Source organism: Astyanax mexicanus, chromosome 10 (assembly GCF_023375975.1).
Source record: "Astyanax mexicanus isolate ESR-SI-001 chromosome 10, AstMex3_surface, whole genome shotgun sequence".
Taxonomy (NCBI): Eukaryota; Metazoa; Chordata; class Actinopteri; order Characiformes; family Acestrorhamphidae; genus Astyanax; species Astyanax mexicanus.
In genome coordinates, this window is record NC_064417.1 from 40304856 (window position 1) to 40328782 (window position 23927).

At 39.2% G+C, this 23927-nt stretch overlaps 2 protein-coding genes across 3 annotated transcripts in view; both read right to left on the minus strand.

Annotated features, from left to right (window-relative positions):
• The window catches only part of LOC111195823 (uncharacterized), an 825186-nt gene that overhangs the window by 342472 nt on the left and 458787 nt on the right, over window positions 1-23927 (minus strand). The gene's annotated exons all lie outside the window — the stretch shown is intronic.
• The window catches only part of pcdh11 (protocadherin 11), a 302855-nt gene that overhangs the window by 166310 nt on the left and 112618 nt on the right, over window positions 1-23927 (minus strand). For both annotated transcript variants that reach the window (XM_007246463.3, XM_049484499.1), the window contains exon 4: window positions 7022-7081. In XM_007246463.3, the coding sequence (XP_007246525.3) occupies window positions 7022-7081 (60 nt within the window). The remainder of the gene's footprint in view (window positions 1-7021; window positions 7082-23927) is intronic.

The following is a 23927-nucleotide window of genomic DNA, read 5'->3' on the forward strand; positions in this document are numbered from 1 at the left end:
TCTCTGGATGTTGTTCTGGTGTAGTTTTTTCTTCCCTCCAAAAAAAATGGTAAGAGAAGACGTATGTACATGTAAGTGAATGTTTTGAATTCATGACCTTCAACCATTGACGCTCCTTTTCTTTGGAAGGCAGTAGAATGAGTAATACAGCTCTGGACTACCACTTAAAACTGATGAGTTTCTTTGATTTTACCAAATCGATAACCTCTGGAATGTAATCAAGAGGAAGACCACAAGCCACCAAACCAAGCTGAACTGCTTGAATGTTTTCATCAGGAGTGCCATAAAGTTATCCAAAAGCAGTGTGTAAGACTGGTGGAGGAGAACATGCCAAAAAGCATGGAAACTGTGATTAAAAACCAGGGTTATTCCACCAAATATTGATTTCTGAGCTCTTAAAACTTACTTTATGAATATGAACTTGTTTTCTTTGCATTATTTGATGTCTGAAAGCTCTGCATCTTTTATTATTTATTGTTGTATGACATTGTCTATATGACAATATCTTTATTAGGGATTTGAGAGAAATGTTGTCTGTAGTTCATAGAATAAAACAACAATATTAATTTTACTCAAACTTATACATATAAATAGCAAAATCAGAGAAACTGATTCAGAAACAGACGTGGTGTTTAAATTTTTTCCAGAACTATATGGAGTCCCACCAACTCTGTAAACTTTTTGTGTTGATTCTTACGAAAATGTAGCATAAGCAAAATTCTCCTCTTTTTCCAGTTATCGTCACACCCTCCAAATGAGCATATTACTATTCATTCTGCACGTTCACTATCTTTGTGGTTGTAATCTATATCAACGGATCTGCTGTCACGCCAGGAATTCAAACACAAAGTAAACAAAGATGACCTCCCATTGTTGTCATGGGAAATAAGGTGAACGCCACCACTGCACTTCCTTTATCCTGGGCTAGCACATCAAATATGGCTGCTGTAGGAAGTTACTATGATCAGCAGTATTTCCATGGTGACATGACTACAGGCTGGAAAGCATCCAGCAAGCAACTTGTATAAACAAAGCCACTTTAATGTGCTTTCGCTGAGAGATGCTTTCATTTAGTAACTGCCTCGCTATGGCAACTGCTTGCTTAAATCCAAATCAAAGGAAAACATCTGTCTAGACTCAACATGGTAGCTTGCTAGCTAACGGGCCAATTTGGATATGAAATGTGGCAGCGGCCAATGCCTGCCGCCAGCTCAACGTTCGCGATGCAGATTGAAAGTGGCACAAATCTGAGTCTTTGTTTTTTGTTTTTTTTCTATGTTGGGCTGTTTGCACTATATGTTTAATGTGACCCAAATCGGACATTTGATTGAACAGTTTGTGCTGTGTAAATGCTATGTACTGTATGTGAAAACAGCACTGCCTCACTGGAAGTTTCGGTTTCATCCCCTCCGGAATCACAGGACAGCTTATTACTGATCATTTGCTCGAGCTGTAAAAAAGACAAGTTATTTGCCTTACTTCTTTGATTTGTGTCTTTGGTTTCTTTAAGATTTTGTTATTTTTTATTTTTACCCCATTTTCTCCCCAATTTACAACCCACTCATTAAGACTCACCCTATCACTAGTGATGCGCCAACACCAGGAGGAAAAAGACTAGCCCATGGTTCTTCCAAAATATGTGAAGTCAGCTACCAGTGATCTCACGATCATAGTGGCTTAGCCTGCTGGTTTTAAGTCATTTATTTTCCCTTCATACTGCAGCCACAACATGTGGCTTTGTATTGTTATTTTGTTAAGCAATTGAAGCACAAGCTTTTTAATATTAGTGGAAAAAAAATATCAGTAAAAATATTTTAATGGTTTTTATCTCATTATCCCACCAAAAAACCTTATTCACAAGGATTCTCAGGATTGGTTCTAGAGTTTACGTATATAATAGACACAATGAATGAACCATATTTGGGTTAAAAATCAACTGATAAAACTGATAAAAGAGACAATCTACCATTCCACCTGTAATCATATCTCAAGGCACTTTTGGCACCCTGAATCTCAAATCACACCAAACTCACTATGTTGAACGGATTTATATTAAACATGTCAAGAACTGTTTGAGTGGAAATACTGGTATTTTTGTGGTAGTGCACTACATAGGGGAGAGGGGTAGAGGGGGAGAGGTTTGAAACCTCTTTGATTTATTACACAGATAAAACCTTTACACACATGATTTGGATGCATGTAAACTCTTATTGACCGCTATTGTCCATTTCCTGTCTAGTCACATCCATTTTCCTTTCTCATCAAAGTTTTTTTTCTTTGTTTCTACTACTAGATTTAAAAGATGAATTAATTCTGATCTGAGTCATGAATCTTGGCATGTTCTCCTCCATCAGTTTTACACACTGCTTTTGGATAACGTTATGCCACTCCTGGTGCAAACATTCAAGCAGTTCAGCTTGGTTTGATGTCTTGTGATCATCCATCTTCCTCCTGATTATATTCTAGAGGTTTTCAATTTGGCAAAATCGAAAAGAAACTCATTATTTTTAAGCAGTCTCTTAATTGTTCTAGAGCTCTATGCTGGGCTGCTATGATACATACTCCTAATGATGTGTTAAACATGGCCAATATGTGACCCATTCCACAGTGTCTGTCTACACTGCCATATATAGTATGTATGTTAGTCATTCATTTCAAATTAGGCAACATTCCTTCACGTCTTCAGTGAGAGCCAGTCAGACTTCATAAAGAATCGATGACCGCTATTGAACAGACGCCAAATAAACCACACACACCTTCAAAAAATAACACGTGCACACCCCCATAACCCTCCCCCCACCCCCCCACCGCCCCCCACACACACACACACCACAACCTGCTGTATGGCCGAGGCTGACTGGCAGCGTGGTGTACCTTTTCTCTGTTTGACATGGACATGCCGTGCGCTCCGGTGACAGGCTCAGTGCAGCCCTGCACCCACAGGTCACAACTGACCTTTTGGATTGTGATTTTTTTCCAGCTCGGCTACATGTTTGTCTTGAAGATGTCTGCCAAAGCATCCCCAGGCACCACGATTGGGGACTGTGGTGTAGGGGAAGGCATTTTGCTGCTTGTCTTCCAGGATCACGCCTACTCGCTCTGAATAGCGTATGCAAGCGGATCCCCCCCTACCCCCCTCCACCTACCCCCCCCACCCCAACACACTGCTTCTTAAACCAGAGCCCGCTGCCTTGAATTTTACATGCCACAAAGCTTAATTGCTGCATGACTAGTCCCGTTGTTTAGGCGCTGGAGGGATTTCCATTTATTATCTCGTATGAATCATTATTAAGATGTGCTTATTCACTACCGGCTCACCCCTCATCGAAAACGCTGTTTTTTTTTTTCTCCCCGAGCCTGAGAGACAGAGAGAAGGACAGTGAGAGGGAGGAAAGGAGCGCGCCAGTACACAGTTCTGTAGTCCACGTTTCAAAGCGGAAGAAGAAACAAAGAGCATCTGACATTACGGAGAGTCCAGTCCCACAATGGCCTGTATCAGAAGAAATGTCCTCGAGTTTGTTTGGGCACAGGGGGAGGAGCTTAACGTTGGTCTCACCAAGCTTGGATGGCTGCTGGTGCCAGGGTTCAGCATGCACCACACACGGGAAGGGAGGGGTCAAATCCTCCTCCATCTGCCATCTGATTTGTGGGCCCAACATGGGGGCCAGAGCTACGCATTTCCTGCACTCCTACTCCATGGCACCAGCGAGGTTAAGCCTGTGCGATAGGGGTGTAACGGAACTCATGGCTTGGACCATATCATGGATTTTGCGTGACAGATTGATTATGACAGTATAGTATGAATATTACATAGCCTATATTCCAACACACTATGACGCACGTCCATATGTATGTACATATATTTCTTGAAAAACTAAAGCTAAAATTCTTAAGTTCTTAACAAAATTTGAAACATATATAACAATCCACTGATCAGATCCCAGGATTGGCAAAGTCATATTTGGGATAAAAATCAACTGGTATGCATAAATAGCAGATCAACCATTCTGTCTGTCTCAAGGCACTTTGGTAGTGCATTACATAGAAGAGGGAGAGGTTTGAAACTTTGAAATTTCTTGTACAGATAAAACTTTTACACACAACTTAGATGCATGTATACTTATTCACCGCTATCGTCCATTTACTGTCTAGTCACATCCATTTTCCCTTCCAATCAAAGGTTTTTTTTCTACCACTTGATTTAAAAGATTAATGAATTTTAACAAAACAAATCGAAACATAAGTGTTAATCCACTGATCAGATCCCAGGATTGGCAAAGTCATATCAAACTTATGGCAAAAATCTGTGTAAAGCCCTGTTACACTTGATGACTACATGAGTCTTGAGAATGAGGACTATATCATAATAAGCACAAACTATACAAAAATACAAGTGTAAACGCACTCAATACACATTTGACAAAATAAACTACTCCCAATACAATCACCAGAAAACATTTGACTGTAAGTTTAAATACATGTCGCTTAAATCTTACCAGATTCAATCCAGATACATGTTGCAACGTGTGACCAGGTGTAATTGAGGTCTATAGGTCTAGATGATTTAAGGACTTAACATATTAAATGTAGGAGGAAACACCAGCATTAAAGCTCCATTCCACTCCATTGTGGTTAAACTCTATCAATGAATCAGTGGACACACATGTGCCAAACTGGGGCAGGTTTTTTAGGCTGGGGCTGAGTTGTGGGATGGGCTGTGGCGGGGGTTCACGAATCAGCCACGGTCCATTACAGCACTGCCTCGCTCTACCGGATAGAAAGTTCAAACAGTCCAGGAATATCGGGCAGGGTCATCGGCTGAATCTCCTGGAGAGACGTGCTCGTTCTAATGTGGGACAAATGATGGCTTCCTTCAAGTCGGGAGCACTTGATCAGCGCTAAGCGCCGAGGTGTGCCATGCTTCACGTTCCGATGGAAGGGCCGAAATTGGGAGTCTCTCCACTTCCACCGCTGACCCTGCTGCGAACAGCGTTGTGGAGAACGAATTACCGAAGAGAGGACAGAGCGCATAATGTAAGATATTATTGTGTAATTTAACAATGCTCGAGCCTCTGGGACTTCGCACAATCTAATGTATAGCCTTTGGAGTACAATCGCTATGGAAACCGAAGGCCCCGGGTGACCAAGTTGCCCACCCACACAGACAGCCGTTAATCATCTTCACTGCAATACTGGCACAGCAGAATTTGGCCAATGTGTCAAGCAGCAATTATGTATACTTAGTGTTGTCTCCACCCCCTCTCTGCTCCTCTCTTCCTGACTCTCCCCGTTGCGTTGCCTGGCTCTCTCTCTCTCTCTCTCTCTCTCTCTTCCTATCTCTCTCTTTCCCCACTCTCTCCAGGGTAACTCTCTCTCTCCTCTATCTCTTCCTGCCTCTCTCGCTCTCTCTCCTTCTTTCCCCTACTCCCGTTTTATATAATCACCACGCTTTTAAAGGCTCTCTGTTCATTAGCTCCCTTTCATCGAGGATGCATACAATACCGAGGAAGAAAATAGGAATGGTCTTAGTGCCACATAATAAGACATTCCTATTATATAAATCATATCCGACCATTTAGCCATTATACTTTTATTCCGGGCTGAGTGACACACCAAATTACTCCACCGCTCCATTGCTTTCTTTGCATATTGGTTTGTGCAGATCACAGACGCTAATGGAAAGCGACGAGACAGAGATTGTGTTCCGCTGGTCACGGGGAAACCGTTAACGCCGTCGCAAATCTGTGGCATCCCTTCATTACCTCAGTCCGGCGCAGTCGTTCCAAGGGGAGCTGACAGCAACATGGGAATTGCAGCACTGCCCATATTTCAAGGACAACGTACGCGGACCCGGGCGGCCTGCCGTTGACTCATGGCGCATCAGCACTGTACGGAAGGTGTCATTAGAGGTGATCTCGGCAAGCGCAGCGCATGCCCACGTGAAGGACAGGCCAGCAATTAGAGCCCGCTTCCGTGTCAAGCAACTCAGGACAAAGCTGATTGCCTTTTTTATATATATTGCGCCGGCGCGAGCGGCAGTGTCATTTCGAGTAATGCGCGAGGATATAAATAGTCGGCGGCTCGCTTTGGCAACCTCCCAGCCACTAAAGATGGCGGTCAGTGCATTAAGGCTGTGCACACAAGACAGAGTTGGAGTTTGACCATTCAGTGACAGCCTGTCAGACATGCCACATTCCTTCACCATTTTTTCAGGCAACTCCAGCAGAGTCTTTACTCTTGACCCTGCTAGTCAACCAGAAAAGGACATGAACATTTTGACACATTTGGGGTTAGCAGGCTCTGAAAATAGTGCGAGGTTTTGCAATGTAACACATTAGCACGTTCGCATGCAGACAAGGCATAGAGATGAAGAAGATTTTCGCGATGAACTTGCAAAAAGGAAAAAAAAGGCTAAGGGAGCTGGAATTAGCAAAAAAAAAAAAAAAAAAACAGCAGGGGGAGAGATCCTAGATGTGTTATTATTATTTCTACTCCTCTAAATAATGAGAATGTAACTGATTATGTGATATTTCTGATTTGTTGTCCCAAACCAACACGCATGAAATCGCTGATAATCCTGTCGCTCGTGAGCTTGCGTAAATGGTAAGAGAATATAATAATAATAATCAGAATCTTATTTTCAACACAAGCTTGAGATAAGACACTGCTAAGGAGGACACATCTGAGGTAACAGTTTAAAAAGAAAGAAAGAAAACCCCTCTTCAATAGCAAAGTCACTTCCAAGAGTGTGAGCAAATGTTGAAAGAAATATAGCCAGCATCCTTTATCCTTTATATAAGAGGTTCAATTAAGAAATGATTGAAGATCAGATGAATATCAGAGCAAAAAGAGAAGGCAAATGAAGACAGGCAAGCTAATTACTTCCTTTACCATCACCAAGAACAGTCGCTGGCGACAATATTGTGATACTGCGTGAACGTCTCTTGTTGTTTGGCCATACTGGACTGATTGCATAGAGAGTTTGCATATAAATAAAGAAAGAAGTGGGATAATGACTCACCTTATGGGGGCAAGTGGCAGGGACTGCGGGGAATGCCTTGTCTGGAGTCTGGCTCTGGTTCTACGAGAAAGAGAGAGGGAAGAAAAATGTCAGTTCGTTCCGGTGTTAAAGACATAAAAGTGTCGTGGCGACAATGTGGTGTTGCAACATGGCGCTGTGTTTAGAAGAAACAAGTTGACCTATTGCCCACACACTAATTCTAAAGAATCAGGGAAGCCAAGTGAGCGAGTAAAGGTTACGATCATTAATCTCTGGAGGTGGAATAAACCCTTAAGTGATAGTTACACAGAGCCATTCACTGCTTCTCCCTGTTTTTTTTTTTTTTTTTCCTCCCACATGAATGACTCCAGTAATAATTACGGCATTTCCGTACAACATATGCACCAAGTCCAAAACAGGAATTCATTAGGCAATTACCATTTTGTAAATACGCCTCTACATCAGACAGATACATGAAATACGACGCTAAAAAGGTTACGCTTAGGTAAGCCAACAAGGCAACAACAGATGGTCCTGCTGTTTGTGATTATGTAGGATGCAAGGCCTCTGCGCGGCGACAAAGGCAACAGAGGGAAAAGCCGCCATCTTTAAACTGACCCAATATGTGAGTGTGTGTGTGTAAGAGAGAGAGAGAATGTGAGCACAAGGGGTTGTAGTGCGGTTAAGCCTCTCGCGATGGGGAACGAGGGCCCCACAAACTTCTCCTCCTCAACTACCTCTGGGAGGCCCGGTTGATTCTAAGCAGGTGCCGCCAGTCATTTCCTCATATCCAATTATCTTCCCGTGGTACAACTAATGCACCTTGACACTATTAATGGCTTCCTTATGGTATCACCAAGAGAGATTGAAACATTGAACTGTCCAGGCTTCAACATCTATATTTCATTACCACTTAGAGGAGTCAGCGTGAAGTGTGGGGGAACTTCGCCTCACACCCGCAGCCTCATAAAAGGAAAAAAGGCCCAACGCAGCGGCCCTCAATGGCCCGTTCTCAACAAGGGGCTTTTTGTCCCCGCGTCCGCGACGGTCCAGACTCCGAGAAAGCACAGGAATGATAATCCGGCTTATTAATTTCTATGCAGCTGACCAATTACCGACTGCCACCTCTGCTTCTCCACATGTTTCCCCGAGGCAGCAGCTTTCCCTTTTAATGAGTGTGTTTTAAACAATACCTGATATTGTAACCCGAGCAGCGCTGACATAGGTAGGCAAGAAGGCAAGGCTAATAACGTACACCTTCCCCGGCTCGCAAGGGCAACTCAGAGGACGTGTTTATTTAACAGAGCCGCTGTCAGCATCATTCGCTCTGACCCGGGCCTGCTCCGCGCCCGCACAATGCTTGGCTCCAAGCGGTGCTTTGGAGTGGGTGCGCTAAAACTAATGCATTGAATTTATTTGAGGTAAATAATACAAAAAAAAAGCATCATATCTGCATGAATAAAATATACCACAGCAATATACTAAACCCATTTCGGTCTTTCAGTTTTCACTAAGGCTGCTTAAATACATATACAAAACATACTGTACATAAAAAATGCAGTGTTTGATAAAGCCGTTTAGATGTGATGCCTTTATCTGGATATGCATGGATATGCATGACAATGTACTGTGTTAACCTGTAGAACAGAAGATATAGCCAAAAGCTAAGGCTAATAAAAAACACGGCAGAACAACAAATGTAGAAATAAAAAAAATAAAATAAAAACAGAAATAATATTAAAGTGTTTTGGGATTTTGGGGTTGTCTGCTATTTTCTAGGAATCTGTTTCAGTTATTTGCCAAGTGGTTGAGTTCACTTTTACCAAACATAGCAGGGGCTATGCTAAGCTAAGGGTGGGGCTAATGACTAAAAATAGTCAAAGAATGGTAGAGGCCCAAAAATGTCTAAAGTTTGGTAGCAATGTTCACCTAAAGAACCCAACTTAAGGTATGAAACACTTCCTGGCTGACTAACTGCATCCGAATATGTGATAAATCATGACAATGTCAATTTCTCCAAACTATTCTTTAAGCTTGATGCTTTAAATCACTTGTTCAGGCTTTAAATACCACTAAACATTTCCATGCTTTTAATTTTGTTCAGCCCTTTGCTACGTGTAAATCATGAAAACTATGTGTCGATATCACAGTAACTATAAGCATACATAAACACACATCATGCAGCAGTAATTGTGTCAATATAAACACTTAAGTATTCACTGCAGAAATGGTGTGTTAGGTAAAGTGAGTAGATCACGTTTTTAGCATATGATTAAGCTAAATGTTAAATCTTAACAAAGCTAAATGATGCATTCCAAGCAGTTTAGTTTATACTCCAGACTAGACTGTTAGCTGACTTCGGCCTAAGACATTGCTACACTCTTAAAACATCTCAGTGATGGGAATAAATTGTTGGAAATATATATAGTAGAAGCTCTATTAAATCTATTTTGCAGTTCTTATGATCTTCTTGACCATGGGTCATGACGGTGAGTTCTAAGGCTTTTATTATGAAAAGATTTCTGACCTGAACTTAAGGGGCCCAATCAATCAATCAATCAATCAATCAATCAATCAATCAATCAATCAATCAACCAACCAACCAACCAACCAACCAACCAACCAACCAATCAATCAATCAATCAATCAGTTAACCTTTATTTTTACTTGGGAAAAACATTGAAGGTGACCCTCAGAAAATTCTAAAATACCATAAAAACAAATTGACACATAAAAGGTAAAATATTTATAAAATATAAGTTAAAAGATAATAGTAAAAGTAAAGTAAAATATTAAGAATGATACAAAATGATAAAATGAATAACAAAACTAAGAACAAGAATGAAAACATAAAACATTAGAATAAAAAATAAATAAAAGTCATAATAAAAAAATAAAAAAATGATAAAATCAATTAAAAATTATATTTTTTTTATTATTAAAAAATAATAATAATAATTTAAAACAATCACAGGCTTTCACCATCGTCACATTACATCCAAAACACACCCATGATTGACTAAGATAATGATGTACTTTTACATTATACATTCTATTGTTTATTTGATTGTATATATATATATATGTATCTTTATATCTTTATATTTTATATTTTTTTTATTTTGTAACTTTGTGTATTATACCTGCTGCTGGATGTCTATCTATCTAATGACTTTTAATGAGTATTTTTGGTGCCCTCACAATACCAAAGACACACCGACATGCCTTAAATTTAGCTGTGCAATCTGCGATTGACCGGTGTGCTATAGATAAGGCAAAAATAGGGCTCTAAATCTTCAATAGTCTCAGTTTTGTTCCTATTAAATAAAATTTTAATTTGTTACATCTATTGATATTGATACAGTATGTTGTGTGCACTGGTACAGTGGCTCTCTTGACCAGTAGCCATCTGTTAAGAGAGACATCTGCGTATCTTCAGCATGACTATGGTACATATTGTTGCATTGTACATGGCTCAAAGGAAGCATTGAGATTTAACAAAAAAAGGGGCCTGGGAACTGATCCTTGGGGGATTCTACAGGTTATAGCCATCCTTCCAGATTTATAACTGCCAAAAGTGACGAAGTAACTTCTTCGGCCTTCTAGGTAGGACCTGAATCATTTAAGGACTGTTCCAGAAAAAGTCCGAGCCAATTTTGCAGCCTGTCTAGTATTCTATGATCTACAGTGTCAAATGCTGCACTCGAATCTAGTAATAGCAGAACTGATATTTTACCTGAGTCAGTATTCAGGTGTATGTCATTTAATAGCTTTATAAGAGCGGACTCAGTGCTGCTGTGGTGGGATCAGGGAACCTGACTGGAACATGTCCAATTTCCCATTTGAACCTAATGAAATAAATGCACACTGAGCTGGTGGGTTTGAGGCCAGTGTGTGGTTGTTTAATGCAGAAACATTAATAAGAGTCCTCTGTTTTAGCAATAGTTAAAAAAGCTTACTTTACAAGGCTGGTGCTGTGCTAAGCTATTTGTAGGGCTAATGGCTAAGCTAATAGCTAAATGTAAACGAGGAAACCTCAAGACTTGCAGAAGATTAAAGATGTTTAGGCTACAAATGTAAGATATGATGAGATTAGAGACAATCTTTAGGTATAGTGTTTGTTAGCAATGTTAGCCCAATGTATGAAAGGTATTCACATTCATTACTTAGGTAGAAGTAAAGATATCAGGGTTTCAAATACTTATGTAGATATACTTATGTAAATATATTAAAGAAGATTAGTTGGGACATTTTGAGAGCTCGAGTTCTGTTGAGTCTCTGGGTTGTGTTTAAACCAATAGGGTATCAGAATGTTATATGTTTATATTTTTCATCCAACCTCAATCAGATTCACTCTGATAATCTGGATGGAGGGATTTATCTGGATAGGGGTTTTATTGAATTATGAGAAGCCAGAATGAAAATAAGATGAAATGTAATAGGAGTAGTGAGGCTATTCTTAAAATGTAAAGAGTAGAAAGTTCAGATAATTGAGTGAAAATGTAAGAAGTAGAAGTAAAAAGTAAAGATTTGGGGGATTTAGGGCCCTCTCTGGTGAGAAGGGTTAATTGCACAGAGCATGTCGAAGAATCATTTTAAACTGGGCGGGTGTGATGCGGTCTCCTTTCAGAGTGGATGAATGCGATTCCAGGTTATGTTCAGTCAGAGAGAGACAGTGTGGTTGGCTTGTTGGCTCCACTGTTTAAACACCAATCCAATATTAATCCTGATTTTATTATTTTTTTAAATTTTCTTTATATATATATATATTTTTTACTATGGGTGAATAAGCCCTTCTGAAGTCTCCATTGTTCCACCAGCGGCTCGCGTTCAGTAAAACTGAGCCGGATCCTATTTTAGAGTCTGTACATGTGACGTAAAGGTATGTAAAGACGCGTGACGTGGCCAGAAGAACACTCCAGTTTTTATATAATGTAATATACTGTATTAGGCTTAGCAGTGATGGTCGTTTCAGCACACTGTTACTAATAAACACAATATTTTATCCCTTCCACACTCAGAAATGCTTCTGCTTTCAGTTTATAAACAAATAATACGGACTGCCACTTACACTAAGTAAAGAAACTTTAGAACATCTTAAGACTGAAACATCTGTTGGCTTATTGGCTGTATCAGGAATATGTGATACCTTTTTTACATGATACAGTATAATATGATATTTCACTATTTCACAAGTACTGCCTTCATCTCTTTCTAAAGCTACTATACTGTCCTTTCTGTACATTCCAGCTCTTAGCCATGTGTCAATCACAGAAACTCATATCATGTTAACTGTAAAAGTACAATATATAATGTAGCAGTAATCGTGCTGATGTAAAACAATGTATTCATGCAAAGAATGAGCAAATGATGTATTAAGTATCAAACCAGCTGATCGCTTACGATTTCAACTCTTTTGCTGCGAGATATTGCCTCTATATTAGGCCGCCTCTTTCTTTTTTATGATTCTCTAATAAAGTGAGGCTGGATTATGATTATGATCCTCATCAGTGACACGGAAATCTCTCTGGTGGAAGAATTCATGATAATGTGTTACATTTCCACTGCATATTTTGAGCACCCATGGGTAATTACTCCATATGACAGGTATGGTGAGCGGAGCACATTAAACTTGTTCTATATGTTTAAATAATACATGATCCCATTAAAATATGACACGGGCAAAGCACACACACACACACCCTCTGTCACACATGCGCACACACTCACACACACACACACACAACCACTGCCAGACATGAACACAAAGACACACACATACACAGAGAGAGAGAGAGAGAGACACAGACACACACACTGAGGTTTCATTTAGCTGCAGGTACACAGGCACCATTATCAGAGCCAGTGCTGACCTGGTGTGTTCCGTGCCATGCCCTCTGTCTGATATGCAGTGAAATTATACGCTGCAGTGAAAAGCTTGGGCGATGCAAATTCCAACTAGGTGGGTCAAAGCTGACATCTCCAGCGGTCGGCTATTATTTCCAAGAGCTGTTAACGCCGGCGAGGAAGCCGGAACTATGCTGGAGCACTGCGATTTATTTATTTATTTATTTACTTATTTATTTGGGACTGAGGGAGGCGGGGGAGAGGGGGGTGGGGGTGGGGGTGGCGGTGGCGGGGGTTGACGTGAGGTGGAGGGGGCACAGGGGGGCATTGTCCATTCTTGTCAGCTCACTCCATTATTCATTATTCATTCAGTGCCAAAGGTTTAACATGTAATCAAGTAAACAGGCTGAGTAGCCCAAATACAACACCAGCTTAAACCCAGGAGCCCCATACAGTGTGTGAGAACACTCTCATAATATACACCAAATAGTGTATATACTGTACATATATACATATAATACATAGGTTACACATACAGTACTTGAAAATGAAATTGAAAGGAATTTGGTTCTTTTTTTGTATCTGTAAAACTCTTACTTGAGATGTTTAATTCTTTCCTATTACTCTCTCCAAACCATCACTGATTGAACAGTGTGTCTCTTCACTCTTCCTCCAGACTCTGCTCCCTTGATTTCCAAATAAAAGGTAAAATTTACTGATGATCAGTGATGGTTTGGAGAGACATGTCATCTGCTGGTGTTGGTCCACTGGGTTATAATAAAGTCCAAAGTCAGTGCTTTCCTGTAAATCTTGCGGATTTCATTTTCCAGCAGGACTTGGCACACCACCCACACTGCCAAAAGTACCAATTGGTCTTATATAATATTCAAATTTCCTGGCACACTGATTTTTGCGTTTTCATTGGCTGTAAGCCATAATCATCAGCAACAAAAAATAAATTATTAAAATAGATCACTCTTTGTGTAATACATCTGTATAATATACGAGTTTCACATTTTGAATTGAATTATTTAAAAAAAATGATCTTTTCAATTATATTTAAATTTTCTACATGCACTAACTAATCCAATGCAAAAATACAACGTTTTTGGTCATAGTGATTTAATTTCTTATTTTACTATGATTAAGACTAAGGGCAAAGATCTGGTTTAGTCATGGGTTAAAGTGTAGGTTAAGGTTAGGTTAAAATTAGGTTTATATTAAATTTAGGTGTAGATCTAGGTGTAGGGTAAGGTTGGGTTGATGTGTAGGAGTAGATTAAGATTTAGGTGTGAATTAGCTGTAGGTAAAGGTTGGGTTGAGTGTAGATTACGGGTCAGATTAACGTTAAATTAACTGTATATTTTTGTTGGGTTAGGGCTAAGTGTGGCTGTAGGCTAAGATTGGTTTTAGATATAGATTAAAATGTAGATTAAGGTGTAGTTTAAGAATGAGTTTAGGTAATAAAGTTTAGGTAAAAAAAATACATTTTCTTTTTTTCTTAAATTTTTGCTTGGTTACAGTAATTCTGGTCTAACCTTACACTGTAAAAAGTGAAGCATGGAGCTGTTCATTCAAGCTAATAAATATGATTGAACACATAGTACAATTATTGACTTTATTGTGAAACTCAACCTTTTTGAATTTTGATGTGTCAATTTTGATTCAGACTAAATTAATTACAATTCTGAAGGAAATAAACCAAATGTTTTGGTTCCACTGAAATCATACTCGAAGAAAAGAGATAAGGATGTAATATTTTTTATTTGAATCAAACATGAATTGCGCATGCGCACTGTGGAGCACGGGAGAAGTTGTAGAGAAGTGCTTCAGAGCACTGAGGGAGAGAGGGAGAAAGTGCCTGAACGCGCTCGCGAGAGAGAGAATGAGAGAGGGAGAAAGTGCCTGAACGCGCTCGCGAGATAGCAACGCATGCTTATGGTATTGTGGCGTCGGGACTGGAGGGGGGGCGGAAGGAATTATGGGAGCTCACCCTGTTGGGGGAAGTGGGTGTTTTTCTGCGTGTTTATGTTACTGTTTATCCCAGAGTTTCATGTCATGTTTTATTATCACTGTTCTAGTATTATTCATGTAGTTATCAGTTATGTGGTTGTTTTGTGCCTCACCCTTTGTGTGTTTTCTGTGTGTGGGAGTGGGGTTAGCTGCGCTGGAGCTGTAGTTAGTTTTACTTTCAAAAGTGGAATCCCATGTAAATCCAGCTCTTAGTGTTCTCCTCAGAGCAAAATAAAAAGAGCAAGAGAGCACTGAAACGAATCTCGCTGGTAATCCGTCCTCTTCCACGCCACAGTAACTTCTGGAACTTCTGAATATGCTGCCATGTTTTTTTTTTTTTTTAAGTTCGGTTCAATTTAAATGTATTAGTTTGGTTCCGAAACTGAAATGTAAAGAATTTAACTTGGATCAAGGTGAATAATTAATATTGGGTCGAGTGAAGTAATATGGTTTATGTCAAAATAAAATAATCAGGTTGTAACAATTGACTTTATTTAGATTGAGTGAAGTCAAATAGTTTAGATGCAACAAATGGACATCAATTTTTTTAATTTGAGCAGGGCTACACTTTTTACAGTGTAGTCGACTCCTGGACTAGTGACCTGTTATCATTTCTTTGTCACTAGATGTCACATTTGTTCTCAAAGTACCAATGAGTTGTTTTACAGGATAATAAGATGTGTTGATAGTATGCATGACTGGCTCTATTAGAAGGTGCTATCATCATTATTAAAACACAGCAGGTGATTCATTTAGACATGCAGATTAAATATATGTTCGCATGTTCATATTTTTCGTTCGTTTACAATTTGTTTTTTTATTATTACTATTGCAATTGGATTTTTGCACAGCACCAGTTCTCTTTCATGTTCTATTATACCAAAATGTCATCCTGTATGTGATCCCAAAGTTTTGTAACTATTGTAAAATGTGTTCACACTGCAAACAAACCCAACAATGGTACAGTTAATCCTGACCGAGAGCCCATCTTTTGGTCAGACCAAATGGTCCTTTGAACCAGTGGTCCTGTGGTTCACAACATCTTTCACATCTGCTATTTTATTTTATTTATTTATTTATTTATTTTCAGATCAAACTGGGAAGTCTAAAGGTCTGGACCAAAGAAGGCTTTAGCATAGAGAAGAATCATTACTTTTTTTTTTTTTAGTTTAAAATGATCTTTAAAAGGTTCTTCACACTCACACTTTTTGGTACCACTTTAAAATAAGACTACCTTTATAAAGGGTTTATAAATGGTTTACAATTAGTTTATTAATGGTTACTAATTGTAAGGTTGTAAATGCCTTACAAATCATTAATAATCAGTTATAACTCATACGTTGAAAGGGCAAAAATATAGATGGCTGTGGGTTCACTAACTGGCAAACAACAGGTCATTGTTGCCCTTTCTACGTATGTGTTATAACTGATTATTAATGATTTTTAAGGCATTTACAACCTAATTAGTTACCATTAATAAACTCGTTGTAAACCATTTATAAATCCTTTATAAAGGTAGTCTTATTTTAAAGTGGTACCCACTGTTTTATATGTTTTACTCTTTTTCAAACATAGTTCTTTATTATTTTTTTCTTTTTTTTTTTTTTGCTATATCATTGCTTTAAGAGTGTAGATGCAATTAATCTAATTAACTGATGGGATCCAAATCGTAATTTTAGCTTGTTGTGTTTTGTCTTAAATTACCATTAGAGCGACTTAAAATAGATCTCCTTGATAATCACTTACACTACAGAAGCTCCTTGGGCAAAACTAATCCAGCTCTTATAGGGCTTTATAGAGTTCCATAGCTCCCGAATGTAACTGCTGTTAATGCTGGTTACTGGAATTTTATGCCTCTGTAATAAGACATAAAGTACCAGTTTAGGGGGGTTTAGGAGGTTGAAATTATCTCCATTTAATAATTGAAAAGTTCTGAGCTGACAAATGTGTGTGTACTAGAGCGGCTCTTCCGCGGACGATCCTCTTTTTCTAAATTCCACAGAGATGGACTGAACGGAATCGTAATGTCTTTTTCAGCTGCGCCGAAGCTGACTGATGCTCAGTGTGCGCCGCGGCTACAAAGGGAGGGTGCTGCCGTTGGAAATGACAGCTTCCCACAAGTGCACCAGGACATGGAGGCTCCCTGCTCCTGGCGTGCTCATTTGCTAAGCAGTGTGAAGCCCCTTCTTTGAGGCGGCGCTGGAGTGCTGAAAAAAGTCTCAATTAAGGCTTTGTAATAAGCCAGAGTTAGAGACAGGTACATGCCATGGGCCCGAATTGCTAGAACAATCACATCTGCTCCTGAAAAAAGAGAAGAAAAAAAAAAGAGAGACAGAGAGAGAGAAAGAACTCTCTGCAGAACCTCCTCAGAGTCTCTACAGTAGAGCTGGAGTTGGCCAAGCAATTCTCCCATTACCGAAGCAACTCCCCCGTTATATTGATTCTGAAGTAATGCCGCATAAGAAACAAATGAATAAAATAAAAGTAAAAAAAAATCCTCTCATTAACGGAAGCAGGTTGCGCGCGGTTCAGAGGGACGTATAGAACTAAGCCAGAAAGGGGGAACCAAATTATATGCTTGGGCTAGCCCTTCAGACTGCGCAATCAAAGTCTGTTACTTTAGTTCTATGCTAATTTCTCAGAAACCACAGAGCTCTCAGAGGGTTCAGTGTACTAGGGGTCTGAGTAATTTTATTATTTTTTTATTTAATATCAAAAACACTTGTTAGGGTTCATTTTTTTTCTCACATTATCTCAAAGCCTGTATAAATGTTTGGTCTTAAATGTATTGCTTTACCTGTTATTACCTGTATTCTACACTGTAAACCCAGAAGTCGTATGAACTCAAATGATTTAAGTCTGTTTTACATAAATTTGGATATTTCTAAACAATACTCAACTATTTTAAGTTAGTTGAACAATTGTGGGCACATATATACATTCAAACTGAGATCTTTAAGTTGAACCAACTTATAATAAATGAGTTTAGTCTGTTGTCATAGGCAGCTTCTTTTCCATTGGCTTCTGTAACGATCTACTGTATCTGCATACTGGGTGTGTCCAACAGTTTCTGACAGAAACTCACCATCAGTGTGTAGTGATTCCCCCTGGGCTACCTTAGAAATAAATCCCCTAAGTTCCCCTTTAGTTGTAATAGCTTGATGTTTTAATTTGCACATTTTACTTAAAAAAAATTGAGCAAACCGGCTGCCTTAAAAAAGTTAAGTACACTCAACTTATCCGGTCTTACAGTATAACAAAATAAAAAAGTTAAATCGACTTCCCCTTTAGTTGTAAAAACTTGATGGTTTAAGTTATGCTAACGTACGTTTTCATTACCCATTATCTAACTTGTTTAAGGCAACTGGTTTCCTCAATTTTTTTTAAGTAAATTCAACTTATCCGGGCTTACAGTGTAATGTATCCTGTTTTCCAAATGTATTTCCAACTGTATATTACATCCAAGCTCACATGAACTCTAACTGCTTTCTGCTTTATTTGATTTTGATTTGATAAATGAATGTAAGAAATTTGGGACCTACCAAACCCCCACCAATCCCATCAGCTCAATCATTCCATTATTATTATTATTATTATTCTTTTGTTGCAAGTTCTAAAAAAATTAAAGCATTCGCAACATTAAAATTTTAGAGTGTGTTGTGCTGGTACAAACAGATCAGACACAGCAGTGCTGCTGGAGTTTTTAAACACTGTGTCCTCTCACTGCCCTCGTACTCTCCACTGTTAGACACACCTATTGCATCTAGATGTTCCACCTTGTAGATTCAGCAGTGACATTAATCTGTTTAAAAACTCCAACAGCACTGCTGTGTCTCATCCTTTCCCACTTGCAAAACTTACATTCATATATCTCACATACCACCACCACCACGCTGAACAGTATCACTACAGTGCAGAAAATGACCTATACCATTTCAAACCTTCAGCAAGCTCAAATTAAATGTAATATTTTACGTTTGCAAGTATTTAGCATTTTATCTGTTGCCTCTAGCAGTTTATTTTTTTGTTTGTTCTCTTGGCATCACTTTATTTGAATGGTCCATTATAGATCCCTTATAGGTCCATTATAGACCCCTTATAGATGCTAATCCTACACTTAAACCTAACCTTAAGCCTAACCTCAACCATGAATCAACCCTAAAACCTAACCCTAACCCAAACCTTAACCTAAACCTTAAATTTAACCTGAAACTTAATCATCAGCTAAATGTTAAAATTTTATTTTTTTCGATAAAGTTGGACGAAGGGATCCATTCAACAGACAATCTTTTACTTTCACCTTAGAGTCCAGTTGCATTTAATAGACATGCATTTGAATGTTAGATTAATGTTAGTTGAGCATCTATGAGGCATCTATAATGGACCATCCAAATAAAGTGATTTAGGATGTACTTTAGGATGTACGAAGCCTACCAATCCCCATCATCCCCATTGTCCCAATTAAAATGCTGTAAATGGCCTCCAGGCAATGTAAGCTCGAGGACCCTCAAAATCACAGAATTCACAACAATGTAAAACACTTTATGCTTCGCGTAAAGATGAACTCTTCTTATTCTTCTCCTTCTTCTTCATACCTGAGTATCAAATTTGCAAAAATGTCCCTTTCGGTCACGGTCGCTAACAAAGCTAATTCAACCCCGTTCGCGCATTGCATCCAGCTAAACACACAAATGTGTTCTATATGAACGCACACACACATAGACACGCTCAGAAACACACACACACACACACACACACATTTACGCACATTCACAGGCCTCTCCTCAGGCGGTAATGAGTTTGCTATGTGTTTTTAAAAGGATTAACGACATTAAAAATCACATTTCATTCTCTTAGCAGAACAAAACAAAGCTGTTCATAGAAAACATGTTCATTTATTTCTGTTTTAGGGAAGCTTAAATGTAACGCATGAATATTTTATCACCCGGGCTAATGCAATCGAGCCGCGCGTGAGATTCATTATGAAATCTGAAGAAAAAATGACAAAGAGTCACAGTGTAGACCGTCTACGCGACTACAGTAATGACAAATGAGCTAATCAATTTGTCATGCAATGGTAATGCTCTACGTTTGCTGGTAAAGAAAAAAGAAAATAAATAAATAAATAAATAAATAAAAGAAGGAGGAAAAAAAAGAAAAGGAGGACGAGGATGTATTTGTGGGAGATGTTTTGAAAAGGAAGAAAAAGAAGGAAGACATAAACAATTGTGTTCTCTCTCTCTCTCTCTCTCTCTCTCTCTCTCTCTCTTAGCAAAACCTGGCCGGATAACAAAGAAGAAAGAGGAGATAGAAGTGGACCACGATGAGCCGAGACAAAAGCTTGAGAAGGGTGAGAACTCCCACAAATGAGCAGCAGAGCAGCTTTCTCGTTTCTTGTTTTCTGTTTCTTTTTATTTCTTTTTTTTTCCACTGTAAAAGCCATTTCTTGCCATCTCTCAGAGGAGGTGTGAACACAGTTACATTAACTTGTCTTCTCCAATACGCGCCAGGTGGAGCCGACTCAGCGCCCTCTCAGACGAGGCCTCTTTTAAAAAATCCACCAACAAGAAGGCCATTCACTCTGGTCTACAGCGAGCATGGGCTTTTCTTGGCACTGCCGGCACTGGGAGGCTGCCCGGGCCCCAGTAACATTCTCCTCACACACTGGGAGGCTTTGTGCTTCTCACTTCCTGGCTGCCACTCAAGAGCGACGAACATTAAATAAGTCGCATTCCCATCAACTTGCTCCTTGTTTTGTCACCTCTGTTTACGACAGACGTCGGTTAATTTCAGGAGGAACGGGTGGTGCTCGATGTTGGTGGGAGGGGGTCGCGTCGGTATTTTTGCAGTGTTTCTCTCAGCGGGATTAAAGCGAGCCTGTATTTCGAGGATTATCGGATGCTTATGATCATGTGACCCCCACTGTTTTTGATCTCGGAGAAATAAAAGAAGAAAAAGAGAGGAGAGAGAAAAAAAAACAACAAAAAAAAAGGAAAAGAAAGAAACACTCAACTCTCCCCAGATCCCATCGCTGTTGGCACCGCATAATATGACAAGAGGAGATGACAGCTGGGGAAAAAAATAAAGCATGTAACTAACAGGCCTGGAAGTAGACTGGTTTAGCGTGACACATCTCCAGAAAACCAAATCCCAAATCCAAGGCTTAGATTAGACTAGACTAGGCTAGACTGGACTAGCTGTCAGATGCTCAGGTTGATATTAGGTATGGATCCATCAAGGTCCACCATAGGCCTGAATTAGGCTGGGTGATGAAGTGTGTGTATGTGTGCATATAGAGCACGATTGTGTGTTTAGCTGGATGCAATGCGTTAACAAGGTTGAATTAGCTTTGTTAGCGACCATGACCAAAAGGGACATACAGTACAGGCCAAAAGTTTAGACACACCTTCTCTTTTTCAATGCATTTTCTTTTTTTTTCATGACTATTTACATTGTAGATTCTCACTGAAGTGAATGAACACATGTGGAGTTTTATGTACTTAACAAAAAAAGGCGAAATAACTAAAAAAAATAGATATATATTCTAGTTTCTTCAAAATAGCCACCCTTTGTTCTGATTACTGCTTTGCACACTCTTGGCATCATTCTCTCAATGAGCTTCAAGAGGTGGACACCTGAAATGATGGTTTTCCAACAGTCTTGAAGGAAGGAGTTCCCAGAGGTGTTTAGCACTTGTTGGCCCCCTTTGCCTTCTTCACTCTGTGGTCCAGCTCGCCCCAAAATATCTGGATTGGGTTCAGATACGGTGACTGTGGAGGCCAGCTCATTTTTTGTTAAGTACATGAAACTCCACATGTGTTCATTCAAAGTTTTGATGCCTTCAGTGAGAATCTACAATGTAAATAGTCATGAAAATAAAGAAAACCCATTGAAAAAGAGAAGGTGTGTCCAAACTTGTGGCCTGTACTGTAATTACAAATTTGATACTCAGGTATAAAGAAGAAGAATAAGAAGAGCACGTTTAAGGGAAGCAGTATTTTACATTGTTGTGAATTCTATGATTTTTAGAGTCCTCAAGCTTAGAAACCAGTTCCCAAATCCCAGGCTAAGACTAGACTAGACTAGGCAAGGCTAGGCTAGCTGTCAGACGGTCACCAGGTCGATACGCAAGTTTGTACCAGGTCCACCATAGGTCTGAACCAGGCTGGGTGATGAAGTTCAGTGTTATTCTGTTAGTTTGTAGGATTACAGTTTTGTATTAGATATATTTTTTTTCTCTCACCATTGTTTCCGCCTCAGACATGCCCCCCTCCCCTCCACCTCCAATTTTAGCGAGAGAAATGGAGCAAGTTTCCCAGTGTGAAAGTGAGCTTTCTCAACACACAACTGCAGATCTGCTCCAGAGTCCCCAGGCACTGCTATCAAAGCGCCTCTCCACAGCTGATCATTAGCAATTTCAGAGCCTTAGGCAACTCCAGGCCCCCAGACTGAGCGGTATAATTTAGCGGCTGTCTTGGCCATACAATCAAAGGCCCATACTGTACATTTATCATTCCCAGCCAAAAGAAAAAGAAGAAAAAAAAAAAAGAATGGGGTGGGGGGTGTTAGAGGGGCGGTTGGCATGTGACTGATATAGTGGAAATTAAAAAATCTGCAAGGCAAGGAACTACGGAGCACTTTAGTAAACATATCCACAGAAGAATAAAACAGCATTTTTTATTGCTCCCCAGGACCATTTCCAATTAATTCCACTGCCAAATAAAGTCCAGGACGAAATCAAAACAATTATTTTTGATGTGGCTTCAAGCAATGAAAGCTTTCTATTTGAGTGGTCTACCTGAAATCATGATAAGGTGCAGTTTCGGGCACAAACCATCAAAGCCAGATTGAATATCCTTTTAATAGCGTCGAAAAAAAAAAAAGAGAGAGAGAGAGGAAAAAAAAAAAATACTAGGCCGTCAAAGTACCCATCTGCCACATGCTGAAATGGGTGCTGTCAGTCACATTCAGTCTAAACTCATAGATTCAGCCTGATGTGGCCTGACAGGTAAGTTATATATTTCTTTTTTCTTGGAGACTGTATTTTGTGTGTCTTGCCACTGCCTTATGAATATAGTATGCTTGAAGAGGGACACGTGTGGGTAAAGAAAATCCAAACTTCCACCTGACACCAACCCGGTTCTCATCTCAAACCTGAATGGCAACCCACTTTTCCACTTCAGTTTGATCGCATCCAATATATATGTAGAACTGTGAAAAACATCCCGTAAGCAAACACCATGTTAACTAGTTTAGTTTTTTTTCGGCAACCACGTGTTTGAAAGAGGGCTGTATCAAAACTCGGAGAGAAAAAATGTAGCTGGATGTTTTGTGTAAGTAAACATTTTGAAATCATTTTCTTTAAACGTCTTTAAAATAATCAGCAAATATTTACAAGATTCAATAGTTTTACTATCTCTTTTTTTAGTTGCTGAGTTGTGAAATAAAGCTGTCTAACTGTCGAACTCACTGTGTGAATTTCAAACAGTGGAGTAACCTGTAGCTTGTAGCCTTGAAAGTGATGCTGTTGAGCCGCTGTTGTCATGATTATGGTGAAACTACTTATTTTCCTATTGTTTTTTTTAGCAAACATAGCAACATTTTTATGAATCGGGTTCTGAGGCTGTGTGTGACAATGCTTATTGCTATCTTACAATTGCTAACAACAGTCTATTTTCACACTTTCTGCTTGAAGCTTTTAAATAGCAAAGGTGCGTGTGAATATATCTACGCAGATGGGCATGGGGGGTTGAAAATGTGTTGTGTTTCGGTAAATTTTGGGGATATTGCTATCTTGGCAATGGAAAACGCAGGTTCGCCACTGTAAAACAACATTGAAAACAACCTATAAAGAGAACTTATATTTATGTATTATTTATTTATTAAGTCTTATTACTGAGGTAATTATGAATAATGCACACTTTATGCTACTGCGTAACTCAGTACTTTAATCTATAAAATATGTATACTTTATATTTAGGTTATACTATTTATTCCTTTGCCTGTTAGTTTAAAGCAAATAATAAGTCTTCTCTTTTGAAGGGTAAATGTTCTGCTTTACCAATAT